The sequence below is a fragment of the Nerophis ophidion genome, linkage group LG02, assembly GCF_033978795.1.
Source record: "Nerophis ophidion isolate RoL-2023_Sa linkage group LG02, RoL_Noph_v1.0, whole genome shotgun sequence".
Lineage (NCBI taxonomy): Eukaryota > Metazoa > Chordata > Actinopteri > Syngnathiformes > Syngnathidae > Nerophis > Nerophis ophidion.
The window spans coordinates 21601546-21614638 of NC_084612.1; the positions used below are offsets into that span (position 1 = coordinate 21601546).

Consider the following 13093-nt stretch of genomic DNA (forward strand, 5'->3'; position numbering starts at 1 on the left):
TAAACACCACCATGGGATATCCCAAGTTATGACGAACTAAAATGTGTGTGTGCCTGGTCACTTTGCATCCATTTCCCTGCGGCTGTGCATGCGTGTCCTATGGGGCCAGCCACAGGGAATAGGTTAATTCTCTCGTCATCTTAGACACTTCCTGAAGTGCCGAAGTGAAGTGACAGCTAATCAACATTGTCATAAATAATCAATGGCCACTTTGAGCTGTCTTCAGTACACGTGCACACACAGGCATACACATAGAGGGTGAAAGCACACGGCATATAGATAATGGGGCCGGTGCTCCTGATGTGATTCTCTGTTGCAGGGCTGAATTAGGAAAATAAGGAGAACGGGAATGAGGTGAGAGGGTGAGGATGAGATGGGAGGAAGTGTATATTTTAAAAGGGGGAAGAAATACAAAGCAGGTCGGGATGGGGATGCTTTCTGGCAAACAGAAAGGAATGAGGGAAAATTAAATGTCACGTACAAATAAGTCCTTATATTCTTTATCTATGTCAAAGAGATATCTGCTCTGATTTTGTACACTTCTATCAGTCAATCTATCTATCTACTGTATCTATCTATCGTAACACTGGGATGAAGAGGTTGAGAGGTTGACCATCGGAATAATTTTTCACTCCCCTAATAATTAACACAGCAAATCACACTCTGAAAAAAAGCACAGATTAATACAGGTTAAATAAAAATAAACAAATACATCAAATCTACGCTCTGCTGATCGGGCACTAAGAGTCAGATCAGATTTGTGATTTCACTGTGTGGGAATGTGCATCATTGGCACGTCAAATATTTGATCATTAAATGGCACAAACAGATGTATAAGAGTGCAGTCCTCAAAGGAAAACGCAGGGTCACCACCCGTACAGCACACACAAATCTGGAATTAAATTAATTATAGAGCGACGAGTGCAGTTTGCTATTGCAGGTGTTTTCGGGCTCATGCGTGGAAGTCGAGTGCACATGTGTACCTGCGGTTTGGCAGGAGTCTGGTATCAGTATAATTCTGTTCACGGTGGTCTCCGGTAAAAACAGTGTGACCGTCTCTCCGCAGTCTGTACCGGAAGACCAGTCCATTAGGCCAGGCCGGCTGATCCCAGAACAGCTCCACCACGGATGTGTTGACGATCACATGTCTGGGTCTTGGCCAGGCACCTAAATGTGGAGAAGATAAACAATTCCACGTCAGTTTAGATGACCATTTCCTTTTACACTTCAATACTGTATGAAGGCCTTTAAACTGACACAATAAATAACATAAAGAAGTCATCTCCATATATATTTTTTTAATCTTAAAATCATGTATGACATTCTGTTTATCAGAGGTAATAATTATGTCCTGCAGAAAATAAAATAGAAACAAACAGAATAGAGAGTAAATCAATGCCACTATAAAAGGACATCCACCCTTTTTAAATATGATATATTATACACTTCCAATTTTTTTATGTGTTTATTTATTTATTTTTTAAACTAATCAAGCATCACACCTTAGATAGAGAAAACGTTACTGTAAATTACACAATTTAATTAATTTAAGTTGATGTGATTGATTTATCTGGCAGCGTCGCCAATGACATGAAGACACAATAAGTGGAGAAGGGGGAAAGAAGGGGAGGAGCCTTATGAGGGACTAAAGAGGTTGAATGTAGCACAAAACAATATAGAGATAGAATACTGCTGGTAAATAATGACTTGTAAGAGTACATGTTGAATATGTGTGGATGGGAAATAAAGTATGATATTAACAATCAATGCAGAAAAAAATCATGGAAGTGAGCATCTAAAAACAGTAAATGTTGTTCTTAGACACTTAAACATAATGTAAATAAGTGAATTAATGAATCAAATATTAACGCCATTTACTGTTCATGAAACCATTTTAAGTGTAGGCTTTTAAGAGTTATGTCTCCAATTGGAGTGGACAAAACAGAGTTTTTGTACCAGTGGGAGCAGCTTGCTGGGTGCGTCCTGTAGAAGGTGAACTGGTGCCACATCCCACAGTTGTGCAGGTCACCAGCACAAACGAGTAGTTTGTGAATGGCAGCAAACCTGTACATCACAGGGAGAAAGAATCACTTGTATGTTTGTATACAAACATCCACTTCATGCAACATTACATGCATGGGTCCTATTTGTTAATTTTATTTTTAGAGAAATATATTGCGCTAGGTCTTATAGAACAGTTACAGAAGGTGAAATAAGTATAGAAAGTCCAAGAGAGACATTGAATGACGTATTTTCCAACATTCATCCTTTGCTCTCCTCCTGATCTAGCAATCCACCCTCCTTCCATTCTTGCCACTCTCAATGGATGGATCCATATCTGTCCGTGCTAAATTATGCATACCATAACTCAATAATGAAACAACGTAAAGACGGGCAGCTGCGGAGCTGACACGGGATGGGAGCGGTCCGACGCTGTAATGTCATCAGCTTTTGATCTATGATAATTATGATACCTTGGTATGCGTTTAGGCTACGGCGTCCTGACATGATTTATTAATAGAGGCCCTCGCTATGCAGTCTTAAAGAAATCACATAACCCCTTGAGTGGATCTTCAGGTGTCTGCTATTTTTGTTATTGTGGGGAAATATCAAATTGGCAGAACATTTATTTGCTATTTTTCATCTGTTTATTTAAGTAGTGCCATGTTTTAGATGGAAGGTGGCCGATCTAAAGAGCCCAATGCAAATATTTCAAGGTGTCGTGGGAGTTGACCGAATGTTTTATGGTCATTCACTTAGCAGCTGACTACATACAACGGCTTGCAAATCAAATTTATGACAAAAAGAAGGGGGTAAAACAACTTTAGCTCAAATAATGACTCCAACAATAGACTTTGGCATCACAGGATAGGGGTTGCAGAAATATGTATAAGTGAATATGTTATACATATAGTCTGTGCAATTTTACAGCATGCTATAAATAATATTGATTTAATAGATTTGCTTAATGATTAATACATTATTTATCCTCACTTTAAGGATCATACATTAAATTCAATTTTTTATACGGAAGTGAAATGTCCTATTTTCCTTATTTCCATCTTGCAGTATAGGACTTTAGAATTTCAAATCTGATAAGCCAATGTACATTTTGATTGCATTATAATGCACAAACTACTTAAATAAATATATTATTGACCTCATTTCGCCAATAACCTAACTGATACTATATGTCCTCCCCCATTGTGCATGTTTTGATATTTAGGGGGGATGTAAAAAGACATCCAACTGTGCATCTCAGCTGCAAGTCAGCCGTTATGGACCACATGCGACACACACACACACACACACACACACACACACACACACACACACACACACACACACACACACACACACACACATACACACACACACACGCACACACACACTTGGATAATGCTCAGCGGAGAGCTTCCCCCCAGTTTCCTCGCATTGTTCCCTATTGCTTAACATGCCTTGTTTGTCCCCCCGTACTTAACATTACCACTGATCAATGTGTATGTTTGTGTGTGTGTGTTCTTACTTTTGTCTTGTGTTTGTGTTTAATAAAGAACATCTGTCAGTCAGGGTTAAGTAGTAAAGACTTCGTTGCACCGTTTACAAAGCATGCATATACAGTAATGTAACTGTTGCATAGTAAATAGTAAAAATCACCAATGTTCTGATGTCTTTTAGTGGAACACCGGATAAAATGCAGCAACTATATTTGTTAGACATGTAACATCACATGTAGTTAACCTAATGATGCAAATAATACACATGGCAATGGCTTTAAAACTGGTGAAAATTAGACTTTCAAGTGTGCATGACAAATGATAACCAAAGAATCCAAAATAATTATTATTTGACTACTGTCTTTAACATTATTAACTTATGTACTTCTTATTCAAATCACGCACGCACACGCGCGCACACACAACCCCCCCGCCCACCAACACACACACGTAAGATCACTCATCCTAAAGAGGGCAGTGTTGTTCTGTTGCAGAAGTGAGAACCCCACTTTCCACCAGTGTGTGTGTGTGTGTGTGTGTGTGCGTGTGTGTATGGGACAGCACTCTCATACATGCAGGCGTGTGCTTATATGCCTGATTATGAAACAAGAGAGGAAGCTTCAATCATTTTAACAGTGATCACCGAGAAGTGAAAAACGGGTGGAGAGCATTGTGATGTGACAATGCTATGACAGTAATTGTAAGAACAGTGAAACCTTTGACTAATATGTAGAACAAAAAAGAGACCTCTTATTAAAGAGCTGCTATGAGACTACAGTATGTGTGTTGCGAGAGTCAAAAAAAATAACTGACCCGAAATTGAATTTTATTGACAGTTTGCCATTGCTTGTTGGCGTCAGATAATATGACAAGAAAATGGAGCCAACTGTCACCTGATATACAACATAAGGAGCCACAGATAGGCGACATGAGGGTGAATGAAACAACAGAGAAATTACATGAGAAATTACAAATGTAATGAAAATATAGCAAAGTGTAAGAAACCAAGAATAACATTAGATTTATGTCTGCAAATGATTCACAAAATCATGAACTGGAAGAAGAATAACGGAAAGAAAGAGAGGGCTTTAATACCACATCTTCTAAATTTTGGAGAGTTAAACTTCCTGTCTGAGGCTCTGGGATGTGTCTCAAATTTTGTTTGCTGCTTATGGCACAGGAGTGGGACCAGACAAGCTCTGCTTCTTTCCACTCCTGTTAAGTTAAGTTAAGTTAAGTTAAAGTACCGATGATTGTCACACACAATAGGTGTGGTGAAATTTGTCCTCTGCATTTGACCCATTCCCTTGAGTTGAACGGTTGATCACTTCAGTAAAATGTGTGCTTGTGAAGTTTGAACATGTTCAAAATAAAGTGAATTCTATTGAATTAAGAACACTGAGATCAGATGTATGCATACACTAGCCTATAGATACAAATATACAAAGAAAACAGACATTCCAAATTAGGAAGTAAATAAGTAACGTTTTACCTATTGCCTTAAAGCATGCATTTTGTATTAGTAAGGACATCAGTAAAAACAGTTATTAGTGTTGTCAATGTTGGAATGAATGTGAATGTGAATAATATTGTCATTTTATCAGTGTAAAGACACAAACATATAAGCAAAATGCATGGTATCATGTTACTGTATCACATTATTAAAGATGCAATAATGTGACAAGCACTAACCCCATATTACAGACCCTTTATTTCCACAAGAGATCTTTATAATGTCAAGTACTGTGTTGTTGTTGAGAAAACACATTTCAATTATACATTTCAATTTTATGAATTAATGCAGATGTAAAAACTCTGTAGAATGTTTTTGAGCACAGACAGTACCTAAGATATCCGTGCTATGAACACGGGAAAGGGACGGAAATCTGTCAAATATCTGCCGCATCTAATTTTTCTTTCTTTCAGTAGCTCACAGTAGAATTCATTCGGAAGTTACAGTGTTTTTTTTGTTTTTTTACACTGACACTGATGAGAGGGGATGGTTACATGAAAAGAAAAGTTCCTGTCTCATGCCATTGCACCATGTCTATACACTTGACACCTTTGCTGTAACACAGACCAATCAGAAAGCACACTGCAGCCAGCGTAAAAAAAGATAGAAATCATTAATAAATAAAATAACATACTCTATTCCCTGCCTTTGTGAATTAATAATGAGCCCACAAAAGGCCAATTAAACACATGATTAATGCCATAATCTATATAATTGCAGGCAATCATTCATCGTGAGCTAATGACGGCAATGTTTAATATCGATTCACATGGGGTACTTTTGAACAGCAGTGCTTAATTCTTTCTATGAAGTGTAATAATTGCAAACAGCTAAAATGCTATTAATAACAAGCCTATTTGTTACTTTTCCTGAAGGAAATCATTGCTCAACTGTAAGCAGAAACATACTTGGGCGTGTTAAGCAATTACTCGGATTTGATAATGAATATGAGATTTTGCCCTACTTGCAAAATGTGTTATTGTTGAGTGTATAGAGAAATTAAGTGGCACAGTTTGACACACAGGTCATCAAATCAATGATTTTATTCTAATACAATTTACAAAATGCTAATTGTTAAAAATTATATATATATATATATATATATATATATATACATATGTATATATATATAGTATATTATTGTTATTATTATTTTTATATTATCGTTATATAATGTTGCTGTGGCGTATGTGTGTTATGACAAACCTGGGAGTACTGTGCGTTAAGATGAAAAGTGTCACTTTAAACAGCAGCAATCATTACTGAAACCTATACAGCATGTCTCCTTTGATGTTGTTTTGTTTTGTTTGTTCTGACACCACTCAAAGCCTTTTTGCAATAAAATGTATGTACTTATGGAAAGCTGGTAAATTTCTGAGCATTGTTGATGAGCTCTCCTTTAATGTGTCAGACAGCAGATACACAGAGTTAACAGAGAGCGAGACAGTGTTGGGTGTGCAGGGTTTCCCTAAGGATATTTCAGGCAGAGTGTGTGTGTGTGTGTTTGTGTGTGTGTGTATACTGTATACGCGGGGCTACATGCACATGTTGGCACAATAGGCCTTTACAGTATTACTGCCCATTACTATTTATGTTTGCCAATGTTTGCATGGTGCACACACACTAACCACAGAGACCATGGCAATAGTGTGTTGGTTCCTTGCAAAGCTGTTGCCTGTGATGGAAGACTGATACCATACTTTTTAGTTGACTTTATTTATTTGTGTTTGCATTTTAAAGAGTCACTTGCACACTTAAGAGAAGGGTACACTCACACGAGGAGACCCGGGCTGTGCTTGACACCTAATGTCTGGTTCTTTTGATGAAGTGAGCTCTGATTGGATAAAATTACTTTACTGATTAAAAAAGGTGGGCCTGTGTCCGCAACATACCTGTCATGTAATTAATGTTCGTACAGCCACTTTACTCAATAGATATGAATGAGCCATTCCACCAAATCACTGCAATTTGATGCCCTGGTAATAAAATGTATAAATGCGCAATAAAATTGACTGTAAAATTAATGTTTTTCATTAACCAGAATGTCCTGCACATTGATCGGGTGTCAAAAAAAAAATTATTCCAAATGAATCGTGATTATTATTTTTTTACAATTCTTAATCGATTAAAAAATTGATTCTAAGAATGTACATTTGTTTTCTTTTTCTAAATCTGTCCTGTCCAACCACTCAGGCAAGTCATATTGTTGATGTAGATACCCATATCTTCTGTATAGATTTACCGAAATGTGGGATACTGTTTTTGTTGCCTTATTTGTATTTGACTTTATTAAATGTTTAAGTGGAACTTTATTAAACAAAACCAGTTTTCTTTTAAGTAATACAGAAATGTATCACAGCTGTTGATCTATTTCATGGAGGATCGTAGCTAAACATAGTACGTTTTGAAACAAGAATCAATTCTGAATCGAATGGTTACCCACAATAATCAAATCGAACAGTGTGGTACCCAAAGATTCACAACCCTACTAAATAGTAAACATAATTCAAAAGATTAATTTAATCTATCTTGGACACTGTAATGTAATAATATCATTGTCTGTCCTTGCTTCCTAAGATTAGATTTTACCATAAAATATAACCTTTTAAATCCTTTAGAAATGTACACAATTATCTTTTACATATTTGTGTCACTCCTTATCCCAATATTTTTGTGAAAACCCCCAAAAAATAATTAAGTAAAAATTCTCACTTTATTGTCCCTGTACCTGTGTTTTTACTCATTACGGTTACACTAACAAAATCACTAAAACTGTGCTAGGGTACACATTTCCAGAGAGCTAATAACCTTGGGGTGCTATGTTCTAGGGTTGGCACCTGACTTCTCCCTTCAATATTATTCTTGTGTTGAGAACCAGCCTCATCTGCAGTGGACATTTAACATGTTGATGCAATGATGTCCAACGTGTTGACAGTGGTCAAAGTTCCTCTATACAATAGGAGAACTGTAGTGTTTTAGGAATATGTTACAAAAATGAATCAAAGGGCTGTAATGGTTTCAAACCTGGGCCGGATTTGGCCTCCGAGCCGCCAGTTGAATTGCACTTCCCTAACACATTACCCCTACTGAAAAATGTGTAATATTCCACAGGAAGTTGCATCATTCAGATTTTCCGCAGACCAAAAGTAGGTTCATTCATTTATATTTATGTACTGTATATTTTTGATTGTACTATTATTGTATAGGACTCAGCATAGTCCTGTTACCAAAATTATTAGTTTAATTTTGTTTGTTTTTTAAATAAGTTTTTTTTGTTGAACCACTGTAATGTGCTTGTCAAAATACATACCATGCAGCTGTATTTCATGTAGAGTAGATTGCCAAGTGTATGCTAAATACTCACTCCTGTTACTCTTAGACCTCTTATTCAAATGAGTCTTCTCATTTGAATAGGAACGTGTTTAAAAATGTAATATGATTTACTGAGTTGGGTCAATAAAAAAAGTGAGTACCGATATTTCATAATGTGTATTATCAGATTTACAATTGGAAAAGGATATACTGTAAATGTAAATGTTTTTTGAGAGTTGCAACAATCAAATGACACCAATTTGGTAGAATATCTCAAAACAGAATTACTTAAAATAAGCCATTAAGTTTATAAAGATGCAACTAGAGTGAGTTGCAAAAATGCTGTAGATTAGTATGATCCCTAAGTGTGATAACAGAGATGATGTAGTTGTAACAGTTTACTAGGCTATCTTGTATTGACAGTCCTTCAAACCAATCTTTTTCTTCTGTTGGCTGTACACAAAATGGAAAGATTCGAGGGGAAAATTGACAAAGTTTGCTCATTAACGACGCTAAAACCAATCTAATGTATGTCAATATATGATAAGCTATAAGAACAAAACCGCCAACTTAGATTTGTGTTACTGGTGAAAAAGCAAAAATTAGAGCAATATCCAAAGATATACCTAATTAATATGGAATCAAACTAATTTTTACAATATGCTGAGGGCCCCGAAAAAACAAGCTGTAGGCTGTGGGATACCCCTGCTTTAAAATGTGTTTGGTTTCTGTCTCAGCTATCGTTACGATCTCTTTGGAGAAAATAGTTTTAAATTGATAGATACCCTTTTTAACTGCATTAGTCATGAATGGCAGTGAATTTCCTACAGCTCAACCAGGACAAAACAGACGTTTTACTTATAGGTCCTGAGGACCTGAGGGAGAAACGTTTACCAAAATTACACTATTTTAAACCAACACAGTCATTTTTTTCTAAGGTTAGAGTATTGTAATGCCCTGCTCTGTGGCCTTCCCAAAAAGAATATCAGAAGTCTACGATTATTCCAAAACTCAGCTGATGCGAGCTGACATGGACCATAAGGCGGGAGCACATTACACGAGTTTTACAGTCGCTGAAAAGGCTTCACATCCGCTTCAGGGTCGATTTTAAAGTTCTATAACTATTTTGTAAATGTCTTAATGGCCTTGCGTCTTCTTATTTATCTGATCTGCTTTTACCGTATCAATGCTTGCAAATCCTGAGGTCCTCTGGCACTGCCCTCTTAGCTTTACCAAATACCAGAACAAAGACCCACGGTGAGGTGGAATTGGGCCAGTATGACCCCCAGAACAGCTTGCCAGAGAAAAAAAAAAGAAGGCTAAAGACACCCCATTTTAATCAGGTTTTTTACTGATAATTTGTATTAACTTATTATTGCAATATTTATATTATTTATATTTTATATTTAAATATATTTTATACTCTTTTTTTTTTTAGATGACATTAATTTTTGTTATTCTCCAGCGTGGATGCCTCAAAGGTAGTGCAGTGTGTATTTGCCACTAGCCTGTGTATGAAAAGTGCTATATAAATAAAGTTTGAGTTTGAGGGTTACTTTTCCTTAAATTACTTAATTGTGTTCAAAGGTTTGTGTCATGACTGATGGTATAGGGCCTGCAGCTGCTATATCGCTGCGTGAACTAAATGTATAAACACATTGGGTCCTAAATTACATTTGTCTAAGGGCTAGAATTTTTTTCAGCAGATACTGTAAAGGCCAGTATTGTAAAACATAAAAATAAGTACAAATAATAATAATAATCAATTAAAATAACATAAATATAAATATAAGAACATTTAAATAATAGTTTAATAAAACATACTATAACGGTAAATGTTACCATCTGCCTTTATTGGTCATTCAACCTTATTCCCAGTGTTTAGAGAGTAAGTGTTACCTATCAAACTATCCAACCACTGACAGTGTATCTCCTCCATTAAAGAGGCTGTTTGAAACTTGCTTAAAATTACATTTTTTAATACAAAACCACTGACTAGCTTATGTAAACATTTTTTTTAGATATCTATATTTTTCAAAGTTCCTAATTATATTGAATAAAAATAGCTCATCAGCCCGAGGAAATAGTCTGGTGTTCATGCTTGTTTCCTCACTGCTGTCTGGTCCACACGTATACTGTATGCTTGAAACGCATGCACACATACAAGAGTAGTCCCAGAGAAGCAACTAACAATGTGCAGTGATGTTCCTACGATAAGCTATACATTCAATAATAGTAGGGGTTAATGATTGAGCGATATATCGATAGATTGATTTCTATTCCAGAATTTCAAGTTGAGCGATCTGTGCTCGGCAAGTCGGCCTTCCGGAAGATGGATATTGCTCCAACATTGATTTCAAAGGCAAGGTATCAATTTCAACGATACTAGAAAATACTTTTATTGGAAATATCTTGAATGTCGAAAATAAGAGCATTAATTCAACCTAAAGTATTGATTGCACTTTATTCAAATAAGATATGAATGCATAATTGTCCATTAATTGTAGTTTGCTTTTTTTTTTATTCATAATTCATTGATATCGAAGTCCCTTACAAGAAATACCATGAATGGATATAGGAAACTTCACCTGCGGTGTCCAGTATCCAGTATTAATTTCACAGTCACACTGGGTGAATCGTTTTTGGTAAAAATTTACTGAATCGATTTCACCTCACTTAATCGTGTCGGACCGTATTGTTTAAAACCCCCCCCAGAAAACAGTCTCTACAACCGCAAATTCTAAATCAAATCGTTAAAAAGAATCGTTAAACTCCTAAATATTAGCCAAAGTTAGTAGCTACACTATCATTGGCTAATTCGCCAATTAACATTAATCCATCCATTTACTACCGCTTGTCTCTTTCGGGAAACACAAAGCTAATGTTTGTTACGTAAGCCATAGTTTACATCACTACGCCCCTTTGATGAAGAGTTTTCTGTAAGACTGCATTACTTCCCTATATGGGTGATATTGGATATCTGTATTTGGCCTGTGTGCTACTTATTGAGGAATGCAGCAGTACAACCAATATGGCGGCACTTGGAAAAGGGTTTTGGAGTATTTTGTATTTTTTTGGGTTCTACCACAATTGCAAATTTCTGCATGTGTTAGTGTTTGTGCGGGTAAGGAAATGGGAGAGAGAGTATGCAGTGGAAATGTGATGTATATTTAGTCATTAGACGCCTTCCACAAAGCAGCACACATAAATACATAAATGCATTACAAAGTAACAGATAGAGGGAGGATAGGAGGAGGAGTTAACAGACAAGACGACGGTTTAAAAATGACAAAGTGAAGGAGAGAAGATGGAATAGGTACGAGAACAAAAACAAGGGGATGAGAAGCCGATAAAAAAACTAATTTGGAGAGCGGTACAATAAAAAAGGACGGTCATGGGGAAGAAAATGGGACAAAACATGCCTTACCAGACACGGTGTGATTCCCGGGTGCATCAGTGTGTGTAAATATGGTGCCGACACCAGTCTGGTTCAGGTGATACCAAAGCACTTTTCCGTTGGGATGTGCAGGTTGGATCCAGCTCACAAGAAGAGAAGAGGGGCTCAAGGCTTTTACTGCTGGAGAATGCACCCCCTCTGGGACTCCTTGAACTGTAAGTGCCACCATCTAAACACACAGATACAATGGCAGAAGAACATTCCATTTTAATACTATCATTTCTTTATGGAACTTTAATTATTATTGGAAAAATGTGGCCCTGCGATGAAGTGGCGATTTGTCCAGGTTGTACACTGCCTTCCGCCCGATTGTAGCTGAGATAGGCACCAGCGCCCCCCGCGACCCCATAGGGAATAAGCTGTAGAAAATGGATGGAAAATGTGGTAGTACTTATGGAACCATGTTTTATGTTGCATTTTTTAAAATGGTGTTACTGTGGCATTACATTTTATGTATTCTAAATTTTATGCACAAACAGACATATGAAATAAAAATAAAATAAAGTTTACACGCTGGATATGCAACGCATTTTTTAGTAAATATTTTGGCATTTTTACATGTGCAAGTAATTGCAACTTACAACTATACACCCCACAGTACGACTTAAATCCTAACTTTTAACAATCCACAATGTATACACAACAACTTCAGGGGACCCGGTTATTGTGAATTCTAGGAGTGATATCAGTAGGCTACCGGCGGATGAAAGTGAAACCATAGAATTGCTGGGCAATCTGCTGCTAGTGGCAACAGGGATATCCTGCCTTAATAGACTGTCAAGGACACTTCCCCCACCTGTCCCGCACAGTGCTATGCAATTAGAACACTCCTACTTCGGCTAAAGAGAGACACAAACACACAGGTATGTGGTGGTATATACACACGGACACAATGTGCCAGCAAAAGTTTAACACTTAGCTTATATTTAACCAGGAAAAAGTAATTATAAGTAAGTATTTTATCACATTTTTGCTATTGAGGCAGGGTTCAATTTGACTTTTTTCTTAGGTTTGTTTGTATATAATTTCAAAACCACAACGCCACAGTGACACACTAACTACTTCCAAGTACTTGTGTTAAGTTTTTGATAGGCCTAACTTAAAGGAAGGCGTACCTAAGCTGCTTGTTTTTCTATAAAACAATATGAAATTTGAAAAACCAGCTATGTTGTTTATCATATTTTCCACTTAAAATAACTGTTTGCAGTGCATGAGAAAGTAGAAATAAAAACACAGTTCTAATTTAAATCTTTACTCTTTTGAATGATCATTTGTTCCCGAGTATATTGGACAACAAAGCACTAACAGAAGCAA

At 36.6% G+C, this 13093-nt stretch overlaps 1 protein-coding gene across 5 annotated transcripts in view; it reads right to left on the reverse strand.

Moving 5' to 3' along the window:
- Positions 1 to 13093, reverse strand: part of ush2a (Usher syndrome 2A (autosomal recessive, mild)) — a 400820-nt gene that overhangs the window by 79518 nt on the left and 308209 nt on the right. For all 5 annotated transcript variants that reach the window (XM_061879051.1, XM_061879076.1, XM_061879060.1 and 2 more), the window contains exons 67-69: positions 11750 to 11948; positions 1957 to 2064; positions 984 to 1167 (exon numbers count right to left, since the gene is read on the reverse strand). In XM_061879051.1, the coding sequence (XP_061735035.1) occupies positions 984 to 1167; positions 1957 to 2064; positions 11750 to 11948 (491 nt within the window). The remainder of the gene's footprint in view (positions 1 to 983; positions 1168 to 1956; positions 2065 to 11749; positions 11949 to 13093) is intronic.